This window comes from Colletotrichum phormii, assembly GCF_030913505.1.
Source record: "Colletotrichum phormii strain CBS 102054 chromosome Unknown BDP81scaffold_1, whole genome shotgun sequence".
Lineage (NCBI taxonomy): Eukaryota > Fungi > Ascomycota > Sordariomycetes > Glomerellales > Glomerellaceae > Colletotrichum > Colletotrichum phormii.
This window is the reverse complement of record NW_026851443.1, coordinates 2,014,815-2,034,993: the sequence shown is the minus strand read 5'-3', so window position 1 is coordinate 2,034,993 and position 20,179 is coordinate 2,014,815. Positions and strand designations below refer to the sequence as shown.

The 20,179-nt window shown below is 53.1% G+C and overlaps 7 protein-coding genes across 7 annotated transcripts; 4 read left to right on the top strand and 3 right to left on the bottom strand.

The window, feature by feature from the left end:
- Positions 1-276: 276 nt before the first annotated feature.
- BDP81DRAFT_9138 (methyltransferase) lies at positions 277-1,981 on the top strand. The gene is made up of 6 exons (XM_060596489.1): positions 277-423; positions 506-866; positions 940-1,144; positions 1,206-1,321; positions 1,381-1,519; positions 1,589-1,981. The coding sequence occupies exons 1-6, from the start codon at positions 414-416 to the stop codon at positions 1,784-1,786; spliced, it is 1,029 nt and encodes a 342-aa protein (XP_060451797.1). The 5' UTR covers positions 277-413; the 3' UTR covers positions 1,787-1,981.
- Positions 1,982-1,994: 13 nt separating this feature from the next.
- BDP81DRAFT_388648 (uncharacterized protein) lies at positions 1,995-2,281 on the bottom strand (the record flags this gene model as incomplete). Its single annotated transcript, XM_060587159.1, has 3 exons — positions 1,995-2,035; positions 2,094-2,118; positions 2,192-2,281. The coding sequence occupies 3 exons, from the start codon at positions 2,279-2,281 to the stop codon at positions 1,995-1,997; spliced, it is 156 nt and encodes a 51-aa protein (XP_060451796.1).
- A 799-nt stretch (positions 2,282-3,080) lies between these two features.
- BDP81DRAFT_9104 (ubiquitin-conjugating enzyme/RWD-like protein) lies at positions 3,081-4,478 on the top strand. The gene is made up of 3 exons (XM_060596483.1): positions 3,081-3,244; positions 3,322-3,619; positions 3,683-4,478. The coding sequence occupies exons 1-3, from the start codon at positions 3,196-3,198 to the stop codon at positions 4,317-4,319; spliced, it is 984 nt and encodes a 327-aa protein (XP_060451795.1). The 5' UTR covers positions 3,081-3,195; the 3' UTR covers positions 4,320-4,478.
- Positions 4,479-4,637: 159 nt separating this feature from the next.
- On the bottom strand, positions 4,638-10,846 carry BDP81DRAFT_444436 (uncharacterized protein; the record flags this gene model as incomplete). The annotated part of the gene is made up of 2 exons (XM_060591841.1): positions 4,638-10,573; positions 10,780-10,846. 2 exons carry the CDS (start codon positions 10,844-10,846, stop codon positions 4,638-4,640), a joined length of 6,003 nt encoding a protein of 2,000 aa, XP_060451794.1.
- A 476-nt stretch (positions 10,847-11,322) lies between these two features.
- On the bottom strand, positions 11,323-12,643 carry BDP81DRAFT_413305 (uncharacterized protein). The gene is made up of 2 exons (XM_060589283.1): positions 12,422-12,643; positions 11,323-12,365 (listed from the first exon to the last, which is right to left on the bottom strand). The coding sequence occupies exons 1-2, from the start codon at positions 12,460-12,462 to the stop codon at positions 11,384-11,386; spliced, it is 1,023 nt and encodes a 340-aa protein (XP_060451793.1). The 5' UTR covers positions 12,463-12,643; the 3' UTR covers positions 11,323-11,383.
- Positions 12,644-17,130: 4,487 nt separating this feature from the next.
- Positions 17,131-18,361, top strand: BDP81DRAFT_456598 (uncharacterized protein; the record flags this gene model as incomplete). Its single annotated transcript, XM_060593192.1, has 2 exons — positions 17,131-17,393; positions 17,446-18,361. 2 exons carry the CDS (start codon positions 17,131-17,133, stop codon positions 18,359-18,361), a joined length of 1,179 nt encoding a protein of 392 aa, XP_060451792.1.
- A 1,177-nt stretch (positions 18,362-19,538) lies between these two features.
- BDP81DRAFT_388643 (cyanate hydratase) lies at positions 19,539-20,179 on the top strand (the record flags this gene model as incomplete). Its single annotated transcript, XM_060587158.1, has 3 exons — positions 19,539-19,565; positions 19,648-20,084; positions 20,158-20,179. 3 exons carry the CDS (start codon positions 19,539-19,541, stop codon positions 20,177-20,179), a joined length of 486 nt encoding a protein of 161 aa, XP_060451791.1.

Below are 20,179 nucleotides of genomic sequence, written 5' to 3'. Positions count from 1 at the left end.
CATTCCGGTGCCGACCTAGCCCAGGCGGGTCGTTCCGGCTCCGAGTGGCCGGGGGCTGCGGCTGCACCATGCGACCTGCCACCCCAGCCACAAGGACAGTTAGCTAGCTCTCGACTACTTCCCTCAGTCGATCAATAAATCCAGTCAAGCTTCGACTGCCATCGTCTATTCCCAACTCTCGTGCCGACAGCCCTCGTTGAATTAGCCTAGAGACCTCGCATCAACCAACGACTTACATTGCTTGTAACTCATTGCTTATAATTCACTTGGATTTGGTGCTCGGACACCGCTGTGGTTTCAAAGTACAATACAACCTCACGCATCGGGACTCAGGCCATAAAGACGGTCAATCCCTTGCTTCTGTCACTCTTCTCATTTCCACTAACCCTTTGCGAATCACCTCTACCGCGAAGATGAACACGGGTACGTCCTCGCAACGAAGCACCGTCAAGCTCGTTGTGAAGCTGGCAGAGACTGGACAACACATTTCTAACGCAACATCTAGACTGGCTCCTCGACAGCGGCTACCTGCCCCACGCCGTCATCAGGATAGGCATCCGGCGCCAGCTCCAGGAGCGTCTCGACTCCATCGCGAGCACGTCCCTCAGCCTCGACTACGAGCGCAAGATGACGTTCATCGAGAAGTTGCGCACCCAGCCCATCGCAATTGAGACCGCTGCGGCCAACAAGCAGCACTACGAGGTTGGCACCGGCGTCCTTGCCGCATGCCTTGGCCCCCGCATGAAGTACTCATGCTGCCTGTACCCCAAGGGAGGCGAGACACTGGCACAGGCAGAAGTGGCCATGTTGCGGACGTACGTCGAAAAGGCCGATATAAAGGATGGTATGAGTATCTTAGATCTCGGGTGAGTTGTCTCCGGTCCTTTGCATGCATCGTGAGATCATTTGTAAGTTTCAGGGCTGAGTTGACGTTTGCAGCTGTGGTTGGGGATCAGGTGCGCTGTACTTCGCTGAGGTACTCCCCAATTCAAAGGTCACGGCCTTTTCCAACTCCAGGACCCAAAAGGAGTATATCGATGGAAAAGCCAAGGAGAAAGGGTTGTCCAACCTCACGGTCATCACAGGTAATGTCGTTGACTATGAGTTTGAGCGGGAGTCTTTTGACAGGGTCGTCTCTATTGAGGTATGTGTTTTGGTTCACCGCTAGATGTGTCCGATGAAGTGGGTGTTGATTATATCCAAAGCTATTCGAGCACATGAAAAACTACGAGCTCCTCATGGCAAAGGTGGGCAGGGCGTTGAAGCCCGGTGGCAAGCTTTTTGTTCACATCTTTGCCCACAAGACCACGCCGTACGATTAGTAAGTGGCGGCCGCAATGTTGTTCATTCATGACAAACGCTGATCGTGGGGGAACGCAGCGAGGAGGGCTGGATGACAACCCATTTCTTCACAGGAGGTACTATGCCTTCCACTGACCTGCTCCTGTTCTTCCAACGGGACCTACAGATCCAGAAGCAGTGGTGGGTCAACGGACTACATTATTCCAAGACGTGCGAGGTAAGTTGTCGCCGATCTTCCTTCTAGCCTAGATCAGTCTCGGGAGGACAAGCTAACACGGGCATCAAGCACTGGCTGAGCGAGATGCTCGCACACAAGAAAGAAATCTGGCCGCACTTGGTCGAGACGTATGGGGAGCAGAACGCCAGCGTGTGGTTCAACAGGTGGCAGATCTTCTACTTGGCGTGTTCTGAGCTGTTCGCCTACCAAGGCGGGGACACCTGGGGCGTGTCGCACTACCTTTTCGAAAAGCCCAACACTCAGTAGAAGGGACGGACAGAGATGAATCCAAGCATAGTTGTGCCTGCCGTAATTGCCTAAGACCCATAATAGAGTAGCTATCCGTTCATTCCTCTGCTGATATCTGTTTGACTTGTGGACTGGCGAATGCCGAAATATTTGTCCATGTCGCGCATCCTCTGCGCATCCCTCAAACTTCTCGTTCACTATACTGCCCCTCTCCAGAACTTTCGGATCAATGGTCCCAGGGGTGCTTCCAGCCCAGCAAAACAGCTCCTGCACACACCGTCAGCATTGACGCACTCAGTATCGTTGACAGGTGAGGGAAATTTACCGTCCTTCTTCGCGCGGTACATTAGCTGTTGGTGGTGCAGATTGACATTAGCTTTCTCGGCCTCCCATCACCAATTGGGGCCTCAATTAGAGACATACGAAGAACCACATGCCAGCGCCCAGGGCTGTCGCCGTGAAGCGGTACACACCAGGGACGTGAGGCGTCGGGGGCTTGGGACCGGGATACATGGCGAAGGTCGATACGGGCGCGTCGTTCGGAGAAGATTCTCGAGGGGGAGGGAGGGTTTCCTGAGATTATTACTCATCAGCAGACAGCCAGAGACTCAATTGAGCCCGTCTAGATGGGTCAGCATACCTTGGATTCGCCTTTGCCTCTAGGCGTTCTGAACTTCGCTGGGAAACAACGTCGGGAAACTCGGATAGTGATGGCCGTTCATCAATACGAGTGGGAAGAAACGTCGTTGACGGACTGACAACCTGAATGTCCTTGTATGCTTAGGTAAGTCAGCCTGTGCCGGCACGTCGGACCAATGGCAGAAAGTGCATTCCAACATGCTCTTTCCTCCATGGCCTAGGAGACTAGGAGCACTGGGTGACTCGTGCTCAATTACGCAGGTACGTATCTCCTTTGTTGCAGCACAGCGGCACATACGGATACTTAACAGGTACCCACGTACCTGGGGTCCTTGGCTAGCAGCGCACTTCCCTCATTGCCTCAGTAATTACTCCGTAGTAGTCCGTACAAAGGCTCAAACCCCTGGGCACTCAATTAGCGGCTTCAGGGTGGTCGTAGATTCCACCATTAAAAGCCCCCGGCCGGATAAGAACCCACCCCTCCCCAGTGACTCCAGTGACTCCAGTGACAGTCGCGACATGAGATAGTTAGTGCCACCTATCCCTCCATCTGTCATATACGCTCATAGAGTTCTTGAACGCCAACCCATCTTTCTGCACCTACATCGACCACCCATTCTCCTACGCAACCTTGTGTGACCCGACAAGACTCATACGTTCACTCTTTCAAATAAAAGCCGCCACTGTCCGGGCAGAAACATCCTGTTGGCTGGACAAGAAGACTTCCGCCGATTATCGATCACTGGACGATTACATCACCCAAAGCTACAACAGCCTGCGCATTTAACATGGCAACTCCCAAGTTCAACTCGAAATCGCCGACTATACGGCGCATATGTAAGATGCCCCTCAATCATTGGACCCTTATCCATCTGACCGCCTCGAAGCCCGCTAATCAATCCAATCCAAATCAGTGCGCGAAGCCCAGGAACTCTCCAGCTCCCCATCACCAGATTATACGGCTACTCCACTAGAGTCAGATCTATTCGAATGGCACTTCACATTCCGCGGGCCACCCAACTCCTCCTATAGCGAAGGCATCTACCATGGCCGTATCGTGTTGCCGCCTACATATCCTCTTCGCCCGCCGAGTTTCCGCTTCCTTACACCCAGCGGCCGTTTCGAAACCAACCGGGAGATTTGTCTAAGTATCAGCGGCCACCATGAAGAGACGTGGCAACCTGCATGGGGCGTGAGAACGGCACTCGTCGCGTATGTTTAGCTCCTTTTTAGTCCCCATTAGAGTTGTCCCCCCCTTGCCTAACAAGATTACAGGTTGCGTAGCTTCATGGAGACGGACCCTCGAGGTCAGCTGGGCGGTCTCGAAACGAGCGATGCCGTGCGGAAGCGTCACGCAATGGCATCACACACATTCAAATGCCCAACCTGCGCAAAGTCAAATATCGAAATCATCCAGGAATGCGAAGAGTCGGCAAAGGCCAACTCCGACTCGCCAGATTCAGCGACTGAAGTCGAGATACCCTCCGAGTTGAAGCTTGGATACAAGGATGAGATGGCCGAGTCTAAGGGCTCAAAAGGAGAATCTACAGCAGCAGTGACGCCGGTGCCTCCGACACCAAGAACCGAACCAGTGGATACAGAGAGTGCCGAGCTGGCCGAGGGCTTTGTTCGTACGGCACCTGAGACAGTCGCGGCGGCCCCGAGTTCGGCGACAACATCACAATCACCAGCGACGGCGGCATCTTACCCTCCTGCGCGTCCAGGTCAAGGTATTATCGCCCCTACACGGACAGTATCGCTGCCTCCGGCCCCGAATCTTAGTGTGCGCCCCCAAGTCCCTCCTACCACCCGTGCGTATGATGAAGGCGTGCCGCTCTGGGTTGATCGAGCCATTGTCGTTCTTGTTGTGCTTTTGCTGGCCATGATCCTCAAGGTTTTGCTTGACTTTTAGTCATGATGTCCCTACAATTTGCTTTTGGGGATACAGCTCCCGTCACCCTGGATGAACGCTGGAACGCGAGGAATTATTTGCTTCACGGTTGCTGGCGTACGGTCAAGGTTGTTTAGACATTGTTACTTGCCCCATGTCCATGATATTTCACATCCGGATACTTTTAGACTTTGTTTTATTGATACAACGGCCATCGAGCCAAAACCCCGTGTACACAGCGGGTTGGAAAAGCTACTCCAACGTACTTATTGGCGCCGTAGCGAATGCTCTCACGCGCGTGCCGCCCTGACTACCCTGTTGATATCCTCCATGATTCGTTCACAAAACACTTCGCTGTTGTCCAACAAGCAGCCACCACCACTCATCCACGGTGAAACTTTTTCCATGGGTAATGCCCTTCAACACCCCGTACCGTTTTCCCCAGTCAAACACCATCTGTACCTCGAACTCTTGTAGATACGGTTTGAGTACGGCACAAACAGACGCTACATCCAAGGGCCCTCGGGTTGCGACAACGAATGCAACCGCACCAAGAACTTGTGCCCAACGATCATGGTTGAGCTCTCCAAAGAAATCAGACCAGAGTGGAACGGCCCGGTTATGATTCTCCCTCGGCGGCTTGCTATGCTTGGCTTTCTGCAAGAGGGCCAGATCTTCATTGTAAACGTACTTCTCTGTGGCCTCAATCTCGAGACCAAAATTGTAGTAGGACTTCGGGTATTTCCTACTTTCGTAGTTGCCGGGGTCGAACCCGAGAGGGATGTTCGGGACATCTACTGTGGTGACAGCAACTCTTCCGTAGGCCTGCAGATTCATCATGGCCATGACCTCGCCATCCCTCAAGACGTAAGGAATCCGGATCTTCTCGCCCCGTCGGAAGCTCACATCAAGTCGTTGCTTGAACTTGGCGGCGTCGATGTATTTGACCTCGTTAGTCCACTTGATGAACCTAGGCAAGAATGTCTCGGTGAGGCGGTAAGGGCGGCCTTCGAGTGCTTTGAGCTTGCTGTCCGTGATGACACCTTGACCTTGGAGGGTCTCGACCGCTTGCTCAAGAAGAGATTGGATGCGGTCCTCATCTCCGCCTCCGATACTCGCCATCTTCTTCCTGATATCTTGAGGCGCATATTTATCGCGATGCGTGTAGCAAAGGGAGCGCAACCACGACATGGCAATGGCCAGGTCCTCGGTGTCCCTAGACGGCGCTCCCTCATCCTTGTCCACGAGGGAAGTCGCGGGGCGTGAAGTGGCCGCCTCGAATCTGTTGAAGACAGACATCTGGAAGTTATAGTACTCGTCGCGCCAGTTGGTGACATCAGTCCAGGCTGAGCCGAGAGAGTAACCCCGTTCCAGAGCAGTCTTGTTGGCAGGTAATTCCTGCGAATCTTCAATCAGACCAGTTGTCCACTTGATAAGGCGCGGCCAGTCATAGTCGACATAGTTGTCGAAGTCGATGGGTGGGAATTCCTTGTTCTCGTAGGCTGAGATGAATTGAATCTGGAATCGCTCAGAAAGCTGACTGATGAAAGTACCCCGATCCTTTCGGGCTTTCGACCAGAATCGTCGCATGGCGCTGAGTGCCATGTCAGGAAACAAGGTCATCATGAGACCCCATTCTATAATTCGGTCGGCACCACCAAGAAGTGTTCTTGTGACGACGAATGCAGCTATCAAGATGGTTTCATTCGTCTCGTCAAGCCCGGCGTTCTTTCTAGATGCATCTCTCAGGTCCATATCTCTAGGCAACTGGATGAGCGTTCTGATCTTCAGGTCGATTCCGACCATGAGCTCCCTGGACTCAGTCCCAAGCTTGGTTTGTCGTCGCTTGCGCTTTCTTTGGCGACCAACCTCGCCGCCCCAGAGATGATCGGTTGCAGTCGTCCCTTGTTCCGCGATGTGGAGGCTAAACAACGCAGATTGACTGAGCTGGTTCACAGGATCCCAATCGAGTTGCGGGTTCTCCCATTCACTCGGGAGGTCATCGATGCCGTGGTTGATAAAGATGTAATCCGGGGCGATCGACTCTGCCAGAAGGAGCTTCATGCCCTCTGTTGACAGCTCCCAGTCAAAGCAGGCATCGACCTGATCGGAGAATTCGTAGAACTGGCTGCTGCTGGGAAGTTTGTCTCCAGGTCCACCCCGCCACTTGGTCATCTCGGAGAGGTTTTGAGGCAAGTTCTGCCGTAAGAACCAACGTGAATCGGGCATCCAGCCACTGATTGTCAGACTGCGATCCTCCGTCTCGAAGAACGTGCTCTCAGGTGCCGGCCAGGTACCGTTGCTGCCTTCGATAGTGTCGGCATGAGCGAAGGTTACGCTTAAATCGTCGCTACCCACGTCGGTCTTGGACGGGGCCGTGGGATATGTCGGTTTAGGGTCTGAGACATCAGGGAGAGGCGTGCGTTCGATGTCTTCTGGCATTTCATGTCCCAGATATGTGTTGGGACTGAGGAAGACGATACTTGGAGTACGACGACTCCGTCCATCTCCGATAGATTCAGAAGGCCCATCAATTGGTCCAGCTTGTCCTGTCATGAAGAATCGGAAGATGTCTCTCTTGCGTGTTCCATCAGGACCTTGATCTTCTGCATGGGCAATCTGTTCCCTTGTGACCATTCTTTTCCTGCGTTTCCTTGGGGTCTGGGACCCTTCAGGGGGCGTGTTGGGCCTCTCGTTGGCTGCTTTGTTGGCATAAAAGGGAGCATCAAGAACCTCCATCACCTGGACCGTCTTCCTACGGCTTGAGAAGACAGGCTGAGCATCATGCTTGTCGTCTTCGGGCAGTCCTGCCTTGGGCCTGAAGGTTGGCGGGATGTAAAGTCTAGGATGATGAGCCACAATGTTCGCTTTCATAGCCGCACCTGGCGGGGACGACGCTTCAATTCCAGATATTCGAATCAACTGGTAGTTTGCCATCATGCCTTTAGAATTTTTGAAGGCATGTGTACTGACAACCACTTGCTTCTTCTTTGCCAGCCTTGCCAATGCGTTCTTGTACAGTTGCTGGTCCGGAGCCTCTTCAGACGAGAACAGAGCTTCCCACGTAGCGATAGTAGCATACCAAAGGGACTGACCTCCGGGGAAGACACCGCCACTCGCATGTAGGATATACTGGAGTGCCCGTTCCATGGTTTGTGCTTTTGAAAGACCACTGCTGTCGGTGAGACTGGCCCTCAGTGCGTCTGCATGTGGCAGTGGGTTGGATTCGATGACTGGTGCTGACGCATCTCCTGAGCCAATTCGCTTCGGGCCTCCATCTGAATTTCGCTTGACGGAACCCGAGTACGAACCTCGTCGCCCCGATCGGTCAGGCGCCTTCGTTGGCGTCAAGGACTGCGTTGGATCGTTTCCGGCAGTGTCCGCGAGAGTCGTTCTGCGGCGTTCTGGGGAGACGAGCGTTCCCTTGGTTTTTGGTGTATCTTCTTCCCTTACTTTCCCGACTGCCACCTGCAGTGAGGCATGCTTCGTTGGCATGTCTCTTACAGCACCAGCAGGTTCATCAATGAGCCCGCTCATGGGCAGCTGTGCCGAGGATACCGGCGGCTTCAGCGTACTTGATGATTTTGACGCATTTCGATAACTGCTCGTGCCGCTTCTCGCGCCTTGTCTCGTCTCCTGTGACCCGCCAGATTCCCTCCCTCGATCGGTGCGTGGTCTTCTACTTCTGGAAGAAGTGGCCTCGAATGATTGTATACCCGCTGTGACAGCGTCATCTCCTCCTTCATTCCCGCCGAAGACGTTCTCCTGGCTTCTCTCATCGTCTAGAGTGTCATTGATGGCAGATAACCTCGAGTGCCGAGGTTTGATCTGTCGGGGAGGAATGACTGCTCGTTTCGGTAGAGTTGATCGTTTCGCAGTTGAGAAAAGCTTCTCGGGAGGCCCAATAAGCGGTGCCACATAATTTGGGTTGCAGGGTGTCTTTGATTTCTCGAGGTGATATTTGATACCAACGTCATTCTTCCAAGTTCCACCACATTTGTCGCATTTGAAAATCTTGGAAGAACGGCTGCGAGCAGAAGATTTCGCTGACCCTTTCTTGGCCCGACGGCCTCCACGCTTCACAGGCACGTCCTCGGCTAGTGTATCGTCCACTGCTTCGGCATTGGGCATCTCCGCATCTTGGTTCGAGTGTTGAGAACCCACGACAATCGACTGCTCATCCGGTGGGAGAGTTGCAGGGACTTCGACCTCCTCGGCTGTCGTATCCGGAGGCGTTGCTTCTTTGTTCGAAGATTTCTGAAGGTTGTCGTCTTGCCCAACAGCAGCATGAATGATTGACTTTCCTGTCCCATCGACGGGAGCATCTTGCGAGATGTATGGGACCGCGCCGGCTTCGGGGTGAGGACTGCTGTTGGAGAGTATTCTGGACAGCGCTGACGGATCTACTTTGAGTGTCACGATGTTTGATGCTCTTGCCGATTCAGCTGGTCGTCGCCTCGTACCGCGTCTGGTAGCCGTTCCGGAGGGGGTTGCAGAGTCTAGCTCCGAGCTCGCACTCGCTGTAAAGCTCGCGTCCTCTTCAGAAGAATCGTCGCCGGTCTGCTGTGGTAGCTTTATCCGCTTTGCCTGACGCAGTCCTGCCTCTTGAACCCCATTGACTCGCATAATATCCAAAGCTTCGACCTTCCTCTTAGTGATGGCATTGAGTGCCTTGCCAGAGACTCGAGTCAGAGCAGCTAAGCCACAGGCAACATAGGACAAGTCAGGGGTAACTGTTGGATCTGCAAAGTGACCTGCCAGCGTCTTTACATGGGCCCCATCAGCCAAAGATTGATTGTCGCCCATCTCTCCAGTGATGCTCTTGTCAGCAGCGGCGGCACCTAGGTCTTTTTGTTGGGCGCTTAGTGCAAAATAGCGATATTGCTGAGATTTACCTTTTCGGTGCATCTCGCTCGATACCTGGAATTGCCTGAGATGCGTAGGCTGCTGTGTCGGAAGAGAAATTGTCGAAGAAATGGAGGAGATATACCGCCGAAATGACGACCCCAGTGTCAAGTCTCCTAACTGCTTGTTCGACAGACCTGCGGAGCCGGCAGCGGAAATATTGTCGAATATTGTCGTAGTAAGGGGTTTGTCGGCTATCCAGTTGGAGCGTGGATTGATCCGTCTTCTGTTGAGAGTGCGACCAGGTCCAGGCTCTGGGCTTGAGGTGTCCATGGTGGCGGTTTTGCTTGCCGGGTCAGATCCAAGATCTCCATCATTCAGGCCATGGCCGGACTGGATGCTTTTCTGCTTCCCTGTAGCAAGATAGGCGGCCCAGTCCTCGTGTGTAAGATCGTGGTCGAATTTGAGGCAGTCCTTGAACAGTTTCCCAGATAACGTGGCGCCAACATACTGGATGGCACCAGTCTGGACGAAGAACCGACACGTCTTGGCGGCAACTTTCATCTGCCATCTCAGACCCAAAATACCCAGCTTGCACCGTAGGTCATGATATCTGATGATCCCAAAGGCCTTCACGATGGCCATGATTGTTTGGGCCAGAGATATGTAGTCGACCGATTCCCCATTCCACCTGCCACGCCACGAGACAGGCTCTAAGTCGCACGCCAGAGCGTTTCGGGACATGTCGACAGTCGTGTGCAGACTTGCGGTTGCTTTCAGGGGATCGATTGGAAGGGCCGGGGCGAAGCGCGTCAACCACATCTTGCTGGTCTTGGTTCCTCTGACGAGCGTCGTTCGTTTCGAAATATAACCCTTCTCTGCCAAAGCATCTGTTCTTTTGGGCAACGAGCGTTTGTCTTGGCCAACAAGCCGACCTAAATCGCCTTGCAAGATACCCTGCTGCTTAGTGGAGGCGATGCCTACCAAGGCCATCCACTCCAGTCTCGGGACTCTTCGGTAGTCGGGCGCATGTCCAGCAATTGATTCCCACATACGATCCTCGGAGACGTAGATACGAGGTCGCTTTCGAAGGCCGAGGGTCTTCGGTGTTGACTTGACGAGGTCTTTGGGCTCAGAATCTTTTGAAACCTCTTCTGCAGCACTTTCTGAGGTGCTGAGAGCTGCTGTTCCATCCTGAGAGTCTGGATCCGGCAAGGCGAGGATGTCAACCAGGGACACATGATTCCACTTCCGATTCGGTCCCACAGAGACGTCCTTCCTCCCTCTCAGCCAGTCCCAGGCCGTGGACCACAGCAGCTGGTTGGGTTCCTCGTCTGTTGGATGAGAGGACTCTGCTGGTGCATCTTGTCTGGGTCGGGTGTCCTTGTAAAAAGTGCCGAGTGAATCGAGTACATGCAATACGGTGCATCCTATCAACCGCTTGTCAGTGAGATGCGCCAGCTAGAACGTTTCCCAAGCCAAAGTTTTCGTGTTAACCGCATTACTGACTGAAGGGCATCGTCAAATGCCAGTCTTCCCAGTATGATTGCGCATACAGTATAATGGTGAATGGAGAGGGATGGCCAAGAATTTGAGAGTCCTTGTTCTCGTTTTCATGGAGCCTAGATTCACTCACCCAAGTCACCATAACATGAGATGTCAGTGATGACTGACTCTATCAGTCGCTCGAGGTCGCGGGACATTGTGCCGGCTTTTGGGAATTTGACATTCTCAGAGGAGCGATAGTTGAATGGAAAAAGTCATGCGAATATTGACGGCGAAGGTCGACGATGGAAAATCGAACCCAAGGTCCTTGGGTTGGCGTATGCGGTTGGTCGAAAATTCCTTGCAGGCTCTGGTTGGTTTTCCCCCGCTACGTTTGAGTCGGCCACAGAGATCTGGAAGGTGGAGGGGAAGGAAACCGCTGGAGTCAGGCCGCGTCGGGGGACCCCGCCGTGCCCGCCATAGTGGGACATTGCAGCGTTCATGTGGCTGTGGTGGCTGCCCGGAAGCCGAAATGGATCACTGTGACTTTCCTTGCACGTGATGATGACATAATATCTGTGTTCGCACGGACGTGGTTTGGCGCAGCCAGTCGCCCGTCAGAAGTTCTTGGACAAGAGGTTCGTAGTGAGTAGACTAGATATCTCATCTTGTATCACATCTCAAGTAGATAAGGTAGACGGAAAACTACATCAGACTTGTTCTCGGTGAACTTTGCATCTGAGTCTTTATTACTACTAGTACTGGGTATCTTGAGATTTAGCAGCGGCAAGCTTAGCCATCTTTTCCTCCTGTTGTTTCCTGTAAGCCAAGAGAAATGCGTCTCTGGTCTGCTGGAGCTCTTCTCGTCTTCTCAGACTACCAGCGGACTTTGGCACATTAGAGACGTCAACGGCCGCACCACGCACCAGCAGCTTGTCTCTACCGGCCTTGTGAAGCTCTGGCGGAGCCTGCGCGACATCATGAAGCCCTACCTTGGCTTCCGCGCGCATCTTCTTGAGCACCGCCCAAGGATCTTCTTCGCGGTCTGCGCCCTTGTTCTTCTTGCCCTTTTTACCCTTCTTCTTGTCCTGTCCAGGTTCGTAGAAAGCCTTTGAAGTCTGTCCGAAGTTGCCAAAGGTACCGCCGTTGATCTCTTCATCTAGCTCGCGCTCAGCGACCTCCTCGAGATCCTCTTCTCTCTTTTCTTGAATCTTCCGCTCTTCCTCACGCCACTGGTCGTATAGCTTGTGCATTTTCTTCTCCTTCCGCGTCCTGACGGTCTTGAGACCAAGAGGATCCTTTCCACCCCTCTCAGTCTTGTTGACAAGGTTCGCCAGAGGTAGGGCTGCGTTGACACGGGCAGCGAAGTCGGACATCTTCTCACCCGGCCGGATCGTGGGCACCTCTGGCTTCGCTGTGTCCTCAATCTTGGTCTCGTTCTGCGCGGCTGCCGCAGCTTTCTTGGCTGCCTTCTTTTTTTGCGCTATCGTCTCGCCATTGTCTAGGCCAGATCGTTGTCTCCTGCCCGACGCCAACGACATGATGCGCTTGAACGCTCTCGGAGCATCGTCATCTTTGCTGCCACCTTTTCTCTTCTTGGAAACGCCATCGTTCTCGGTCTTTGGGTTCTTGCCGTTCTTTCCATTCTTGGCGTTTTTCGCATTGTTCGCTTGAGCTTTTCGACTTCGCAGTTGAACGGGAAGCGGCCTTGCGATCTGTGATGGTGGGAGATCAAATCTGTGTGAACCCGGTTAGTGTAGGCTACGGCGACATCCTAGGCGATCAGAACTTACGCCGAGGGATCTTGTTCCCTCCTGGTATGTTTGTGAGGCATTGCGAATGATTTCACTGGGTGTGTTGTTGAGCGATTCAGTACAGAAACACGCACCCCTCTGCTCCAAAGTTTCGTGGTTGCAGGTGAGGCGGCATGATACACGGGCTCGAGGGACCGATGGAAATTTTTGCATTATGTCAGCGACGATAAGAAGCGGGTCATCCGATAAGAAGTGAGGCACCTTTTTTCCCTTTTCTCTTTCCATTGTCCCGCTCCTTGAAACCAACTCCCTGTCATGCCAGTAGGTACGTACCGTAATGCAGCTGCAGGGGTCTCCACGCCGGAAGACCCCTAGGGCCGATCCACCTTGGACAGATCACACGCGGGAATCCCACAATCTGGCATCTTGGCACCTGATCAATGACAGTTCTGCAGCACATGGGCTGGCTTCACCCGGTCATAGGCACAAAAACTTTGCTCGAGGTTGAGGCGCCCGCCCTGCATGCTTCGCTGATCATCTGTAGATTTTTCTTTGCCAAGCAAGTCGTTGCCAAGTACGGCTCGGTAGACTCAGACAGTTGGCAGTGTGGTCAATCACCTTACCCACGGAGAAAAACACCGTGTAAGCGACGCGGAAGGATGGTGGGACCTGGAGCCGGCATCTAAGCCGAAGCACGTTGAAATTAAAAGCTTGTTTTCTCAAGCAAGACGGCTGTGCTTGCCAATTACTAGGTACGGTTCCTTATGGGAAGTACACTAGAACATCCCTTTTGATGAACACTAGGCTTGTCGAAGCACATACGGGCATACATGGGCAGTGTTCCTCATTGCCGCCTCGATGAGTGCCTCAGTGATGACCGCCTCATGTTAGCGGAGGAGCGCAGCGGTCACGGAGACGCCGCCATGACCAGACAATGGGTGGCGGAGAGAGACGAAGACATGCTATGCCACAGACCAGATCAACATGAGGCGGTAATTGCAAGGTGGAAGGCACAACTGTTACGTCCCAAGTTGGCGAAAGAAACTCTAGGAAAAAAGGGGGAGGTATTTGCACCCGAGTCCGTCCCACCGAACAGACCCGACGGACTCTAGATTCCAGATTCTAGGATTCAGACTTCAGACTTAAGACTCGGAGAAGTGCGTGTTTCGCTTGTCGGGGTTGTCGAGGTGCGGCTGGAGTGAGGAGAACAAAGTCAATTACTGGCCGTCTGATTATATGACACTTCAACTCGTTTTCGGACGTGTCTCAGTATCGACGGCTGATGAATTGCATACGTAGACGATTGCCCTGAGCTTTCTACCATTTTCATTGCTTTTTTTTCACGGCTTGATGTCGGCACCGGCCTGGGTGTTCATCAGTCAGTCACCCCATGTTCAGGTCAAGTCAGAAACACTCCCCGCAGACATTACTGATGGACGGTTGGTTGGTGTTTCTGGTTTTGGGCGGGAAACGGAGGCTCGGACGTGCCGCCGTCCGCGCGACCCATGGAAAAGTCCACAGCGATCAGTCTCGCTCTGGGGCAATGGGTCCATGGCCAACACGAGTGTGGCTGAAGTACTGACAGATAGGTAGCAGCTGGACTTGTCCAAATGTCTTGCCTTCGGCTCAAGGTGTGGTGGCCGACCGTAGTTTCTTCACAAGCAAGCAAAAAGCTACCCCGGCTTGCCACGCTACCTTGGTGCTTGCCTTAAAGTAAAGTCCATATGTAGGCTGACAGGTTGGTGGGATGTCATCAACCAAGTTAGCCCACGAGGAAACGAGGGCATTTGTAATAGGTTGTTCTGGTCTGGCCCTAGGATTATGGAGATACCTAGCGCAGGATCTTGTCCGGTCTAGGACCAGCGCGGACTCCTCAGACCGTATGTAGGAACCTCTCGGGAGCGGCACTGGGGCTCTGTGTTAAGGTATGAATGATGCGCGTGACATAGATAGTACGCCGCAAAGGCAAATAGTGTGAGAGGGATTTTAATGTAACTAGCTGGTTTCTCATGGATGTTGAGTGGGAAGTTAATCCGCCTATCAACTGCGCCACGTGCCTGAAAGAGTATGGCTTGCTGCTCACCAGTCGAGGGCGCGTGAAGAGGAGCAGAGGCGGCACGCCAGACGAGAGAGAGAGAGAGAGAGAGAGAGAATGAGGAGGAGGAGGAGGAGGAGGAGGAGGAGGGATACCTATTGGCACGACTGGAAGAGAGGGGTTTGCGAGGTAGGTAGAGTGAGGCCCAGAACATGGAGCACGCCGTCTCTAAGCCGGTACTGGCTTAGCACGGACCATCTCAGCGTTGAGGAAGTGAAAGTCCAGTCCAGTCTCGCAAGGTGCCACGGTGCCTGGGTTCAAACTTCAATGTATCCATCTGCGGGGAGATGCCACGGCGGGGAACATGACTTCTCCACGGAGGTAAGTATTTACGCTAATTGTCTCGGTCTACAGATACAAGATACTTCGTACACACGCCCGGAAGAATAAAGTACCTTTTGTACTAAGGCGCTCCACCAAGGTACCTTACCTAGGTGCAGCAGTAGCCACAGCAGCTTGCACGACGGTCATTGACCACTGAGAAGTTCGTATCGGAGACAGAAGGCGCAGCGACTGGCTTGGATTGGAGGTCCATGGCCGGATCCCCTACGCTCTCTCTTTCTCTCCAAATTCTTTTTTTGTAATACGGGGCACTTTCTAGGTGTCAGGTCCTTCCCCTCCGCTCAGCTGGAGGATCGCTGCTGTCTCCTCTGCCAAGCCTCCAACCAATCTCCAAGTATCTCTTCTCTGCGCCTTCCATCCTCATTACTCTCTGAACTTCCGCACTGACTTTGCCTTGGCACCTCATGTTTCCCTTGTGCCTCGTCTGCAGAGGCAAGAAGTGTCGAGGGAAGCGGCTGGGATGAGGGGTCTCAGGGTCTGGACAAAGTATCTGTACCCACGACCTAATCCAGGAGGGGGCCGGAAGCAACTACAAGGTACCTGGACCTCGGGAACGCCAAAGGGCAAGGATTTCCCCGTCGGCCAGACCCTCGTCGACTCTCTTTCGCCATTCGACTGAGGCATTCCGACAAGACAGGTTTGGTTTGAGAGAGGCATGCCGAATAACCTTAGTTGTTGGCCTCTTGTTATGCGACTAACGATAATGGGAACATGGTGCGCATTTCCACTGGTCACAGAGTCATCGCCCATGCGCTACCTCGACACGCTACTTCCATAGTCGACACTCGACACTAGACCCCGGAACTGAGAATACCTAGTCTCTCACTCTCGCTCTCACTCATACACTCTCTCTATCTCTTGGCCTCACTTTCTTGCCCTGCCTTTTTACCGTGACATGGCCGTCGTCGTCGTCACTCGTCTTGGCCATAATGAATGACTATGCTTGCTCTGTGGCCTATGACCGTGCATATAACCACCGACCTGACACGATACATATCTCTGCTGCCTGGCCAAGGCGATCCACACATTCAGACACCGTTGTCCCTGAAACCCATGATCACATATCTATTCTTCGTTACACTGATTGACCCTGGGCCTGAACCAACACCCCCCCCTTTCGCCAGGGTAACAAACACAAACAAAACAGGCGCCAGAAACACTCCCTCGGGTCCCGCGCCCCCCCACCGTCTTGGGGCTAGCTAAGCTCATGATAGACTTTCTTAGTCTTAGTCCCTTTTACGGATGTGGGACAGGACAGGACATGGATGGCTTGGAAATGCTTGAATACGCCGCCCACTGACTAGCATTAGTCCCCTTTCTCCCCAGCCAAGTTGAAGTACCTACCTTACAAAGTAGCGTTTGGCATGGAAGCCATGTACCGCTAATGCTGCATTGTTGCTGCTGCTGCCGTCGATGCTGCTGCTCATGAACCACCCAGTCATTCACACACACTCTCGTGCTCACACACAACTGGAGACATCACATCTTCTGGAACCATATGCCAGACACTAGACCCGTGTCCCATCCACGGCACGGCGTATTGTCCATTTCCTCTCGGTCACTCACCCACTCCTTCATTCAGCTCACTGACTCTCTCATTCTCCTTCTTCCCCTAGCCCCCGTTCCTCCGACTTTCCTGTGTGCCTCACTGTCTCTCCATCTCGCTCTCAGACCCTCTCAGCTCTTCCCAAAGTCTGTTCTCAACCGCCGTCCTTACCCCAGCATCCATCCCTAACCATGCTCGGATCTACTTGCCGTTTTAACCTTTACATCCCTACCCCATTCCGCCCTGTCCTTACCTCGCCCTGAGGTACCCGGCCTTACCTTACCTTACCTTGCGGTGATCTTTAGCTCCAGTGTCCCCTCTTAAAGCAGGCAGCAAGCCAAGTCAACAGCTGCTTTATTAGATCCCGCTATATTTGGCATGTCTCTCCCGCAGTTCTTCACTCTTCGCCTCGTCCGCAAACGTCCAGACTTGTTCGGTCTCGCCTTTGTTGCTATCCTCTTTGTGCACCTTACACTATTGGCAGTACCTCACACTCCATACTCATCTGGCTTCCTGCCTCGAATTGTCGTACACCTTACCTGACGGACTTGAAAAACGTCTTGCTATACAATAACACTGCCGCAACCCGGACTTACATTCAACAATCCCTCGAAATTCGCCACGATATGTTCTAGAGATAAAGAGCAACAATCCGATACCCTCTTCCTCTCTTCTTCTTCTCTCTGGGCAGGCGTCTCGGTCTCCATCCTAAGGTAGCCAACTATTGTCCGATAATATTACCTGGAGCATAAGACGTATTTCAGAATGTCTAGCCCCAAGAGCGCCAGCACCGACGCAGTTCGCGATCGCTTCCGTCAATTCTGGTCGCGAAACAGCAACACCATACCTCGTTACAGAGACTCTCCCGAAGCATACGCCGCGAGTGACAGCGAGATCGAAGTCCCGCCAACACCAGCCGAGAGTTTCACTTCTGAGGATGGATTGCTTCCTCCCGCGTACATGATTCCGAAGCCATGGACACGGAAACGTTCCTTTATCATGTGTGGCGCCGTTTGGTTGGCCATGCTGTAAGTGTTGCGATCAAGTAGGACTATTTCCCCCGGCTAATTTGGACCTCAGCTTGATATTTGTTCTCCTGAACCTGGTACTATTCGTAGCCCGCGAGGTCTGGGACACGGCATCCGAGCAGGTCGAAAGTGCGAGCATCGTTGAACCAATTCCATGCCACTCTCATAACGATTATTGGAGAAGAAGGCCCATCTACGACGCTCTCCAAGCTGGATGCATTGGCATTGAGGCGGATGTGTGGCTCCTCGACACCGAATTATTTGTCGGCCACAACAAGTGGTCTCTGCGCCAAAAGAACACCTTCACAAGCCTTTACGTAGACCCTCTCGTCCGTCTGCTTGAGGAACGGAATGCGGACCTTGGAAATATCACAGAGGAATCACCGCGAGGCATTTATGAGTCAAGCCCAGACCAAACCATGGTCCTCCTCGTGGACTTGAAGACGAGCGGCCCGGAGACCTGGCCGGAGGTGGTGCGTCAGCTGGAGCCCTTGCGCGAGCGAGGCTGGCTGAGCAAAGTCATCGATGGCAAGGTTCACTACGGGCCTATCACCGTCGTCGGAACTGGCAACACTCCTTTCGACATGGTCGTCGAAAATTCAACCTACAGAGACACGTTCTTTGACGCACCTCTTCTCAACCTAAACCAGCATAATTTCGATCTGACCAACTCTTTTTACACGAGCGTGTCGTTCAAGAAGGCGCTCGGCACTGTTTGGTTTGGCGACTTGTCGAAGGGCCAGATGACGAAATTGAGAGCACAAATCAAGGAGGCCCATTCTCGCGGCTTGATGGTACGGTACTGGGATCTCCCAGCATGGCCAATCAGCATCAGAAATCACGTATGGGACGTGCTCGTTCAAGAGGGCGTTGATATCCTGAACGTGGACGATCTCAAAGGCGCCAGAAGAGAATGGGATCTCAAGGGGTGGAAACGGCTAACCGGCAACTCCACGATACCAGCCTAACCGGATAGGTCCTGTGCACAATGCTGTACAGAGAGACATGACCATCACCTACCATCTGGCCCCGGCCAATTATGACAACGCATAATAGCATGAGCTCCTCCAGCGGCACCCCTCTCTGGAGTCGAAGCCACGCTAGCCAGTCGAAACCAATTGGAATGTTGGCGGGAGCATTCTCCCTGCTGCAACGGAATGCTGCTCCTCGGAGCTGTGGCACTCGACATTGGGGGCATATGATTTGGATGTCGCATTCAATCTCGATTGCTTCTTGAACGTCGGCCCCTGAACCATCGGCCACCGTACAATGCTACCAGAAATCGACATGAGCAATCGTCTACATTAACATCCTCCTCGGACAGGATGACTTCTCCGTACACGGTCACCAATCGCGACTACCTTCGGGTAGTCTTATCTTCACGAGATGGCACACTTCGAAGCGTTGGACACTTTGAGTGTGTCCACAAGTAGGAGATATCCATGTTGCAAAGTTGTTGTAAACAGAGAAAAGAGCGTGCAAGATATGAACGTAGTAGTAATCCAACAACACATACAATGGGATGGCGCGAATTGCGTCTAATCAACGCAACGCTTGTATGGGGAACCGGGCGACGACAGCCGAGCTCACCGATCCCGATCCGTGCCAAGACTCGGATGCGATGGCTTCGCAAGTCGCCGCCCGGCTACCGCCGTGTAGGCCGGCCGGCATTGCGCAATTAGTTAAATAAAAGCTACTAGAATACAAAGGCTATTAGTCATCACCTCCGGTCGAGATTTGCAGGCGATTTATGGTGCATCGGGTTTTGCCTTTAAAGCCGAAATACCGTGTTTTCTCCGGCGGGGAGGCCTCGGCAACAGCGAACAGGAACGACGCAACTTAGACTGATGTTTCTCTTAGCTCACGACCCCGCAATGTCCATGGACGATCTAAATGCATGACGTCCGGATGAAATACCCGCCCGCAATACCACATCTTGAAGATTTAAGGCAGGCGTTCGTCGACATTTCTTCCTTTGATTCAGACGTATATATGTGCACATACAAGGACTCAAAGTAGATATCATACCCTATCTCATCCCATCTCATCGGGTCTCGATTAGACGAACTCTCTTCCGAACTCTATCCTTGGCATTGGTTTCATCACATTTAATCCCACAACCAACACTTCAGTCTATCCTTCAAAATGTCCGGACAGCTCGCAAGCCTCGATGTGAGTAGCGGAATCAAATACCAGGGACATTGACTCCCGACGGCGACGAAAGACCCTCGATCACTAACCACGAGCCAACTAGCCCTCCATGGCGGATCGTCTCCCCCCTCACTCCCAGGTCCTCTTCGATGCCAAGGCGTCAGCCGGGCTCACATTTGAGGAGATTGCCAAGCAGCTAGGCCGAAGCGAAGTTGCCATTGCGGGCATCTTCTACGGTCAGGTCCAGGCCTCGGAAGAGGATGTCCAGAAGCTATCTGAGCTCCTCGGAATCCAGACTGCGAACCTGAAGCAGCTGAACAACTACCCCGACCGCGGCCGCGCCGGGCCCATGCCGCCTGTCGAGCCGCTCATCTACCGCCTGTACGAGATTGTGCAAAACTACGGATACGCTTACAAGGCTGTCATGAACGAGAAGTTTGGCGACGGCATTATGAGTGCGATTTGCTTCAACACCAAGGTCGAGAAGGAGATTGACGAGGCGGGAAGCCCGTGGGTTGTCATCACCCTCAAGGGCAAATGGTACGTGCAGATTGTTGTTTCTTGTACTAAGTGCTCCTTGACTTTGAACGAGAAGACTAATTTGGTTTGATAGGCTTCCCTTCACCCGGTTCTAA

Coding starts and splice junctions, on each gene's coding strand:
- BDP81DRAFT_9138 (XM_060596489.1), top strand. Junction 1,145..1,205: donor ACAGGGTCGTCTCTATTGAG/GTATGTGTTTTG, acceptor TTATATCCAAAG/CTATTCGAGCACATGAAAAA. Junction 1,520..1,588: donor ATTATTCCAAGACGTGCGAG/GTAAGTTGTCGC, acceptor ACGGGCATCAAG/CACTGGCTGAGCGAGATGCT.
- BDP81DRAFT_9104 (XM_060596483.1), top strand. CDS start 3,196: ATGGCAACTCCCAAGTTCAACTCGAAATCGCCGACTATACGGCGCATA. Junction 3,245..3,321: donor GCCGACTATACGGCGCATAT/GTAAGATGCCCC, acceptor AATCCAAATCAG/TGCGCGAAGCCCAGGAACTC. Junction 3,620..3,682: donor GTGAGAACGGCACTCGTCGC/GTATGTTTAGCT, acceptor ACAAGATTACAG/GTTGCGTAGCTTCATGGAGA.
- BDP81DRAFT_413305 (XM_060589283.1), bottom strand. CDS start 12,462: ATGCCTCACAAACATACCAGGAGGGAACAAGATCCCTCGGC. Junction 12,366..12,421: donor AGGGAACAAGATCCCTCGGC/GTAAGTTCTGAT, acceptor GGGTTCACACAG/ATTTGATCTCCCACCATCAC.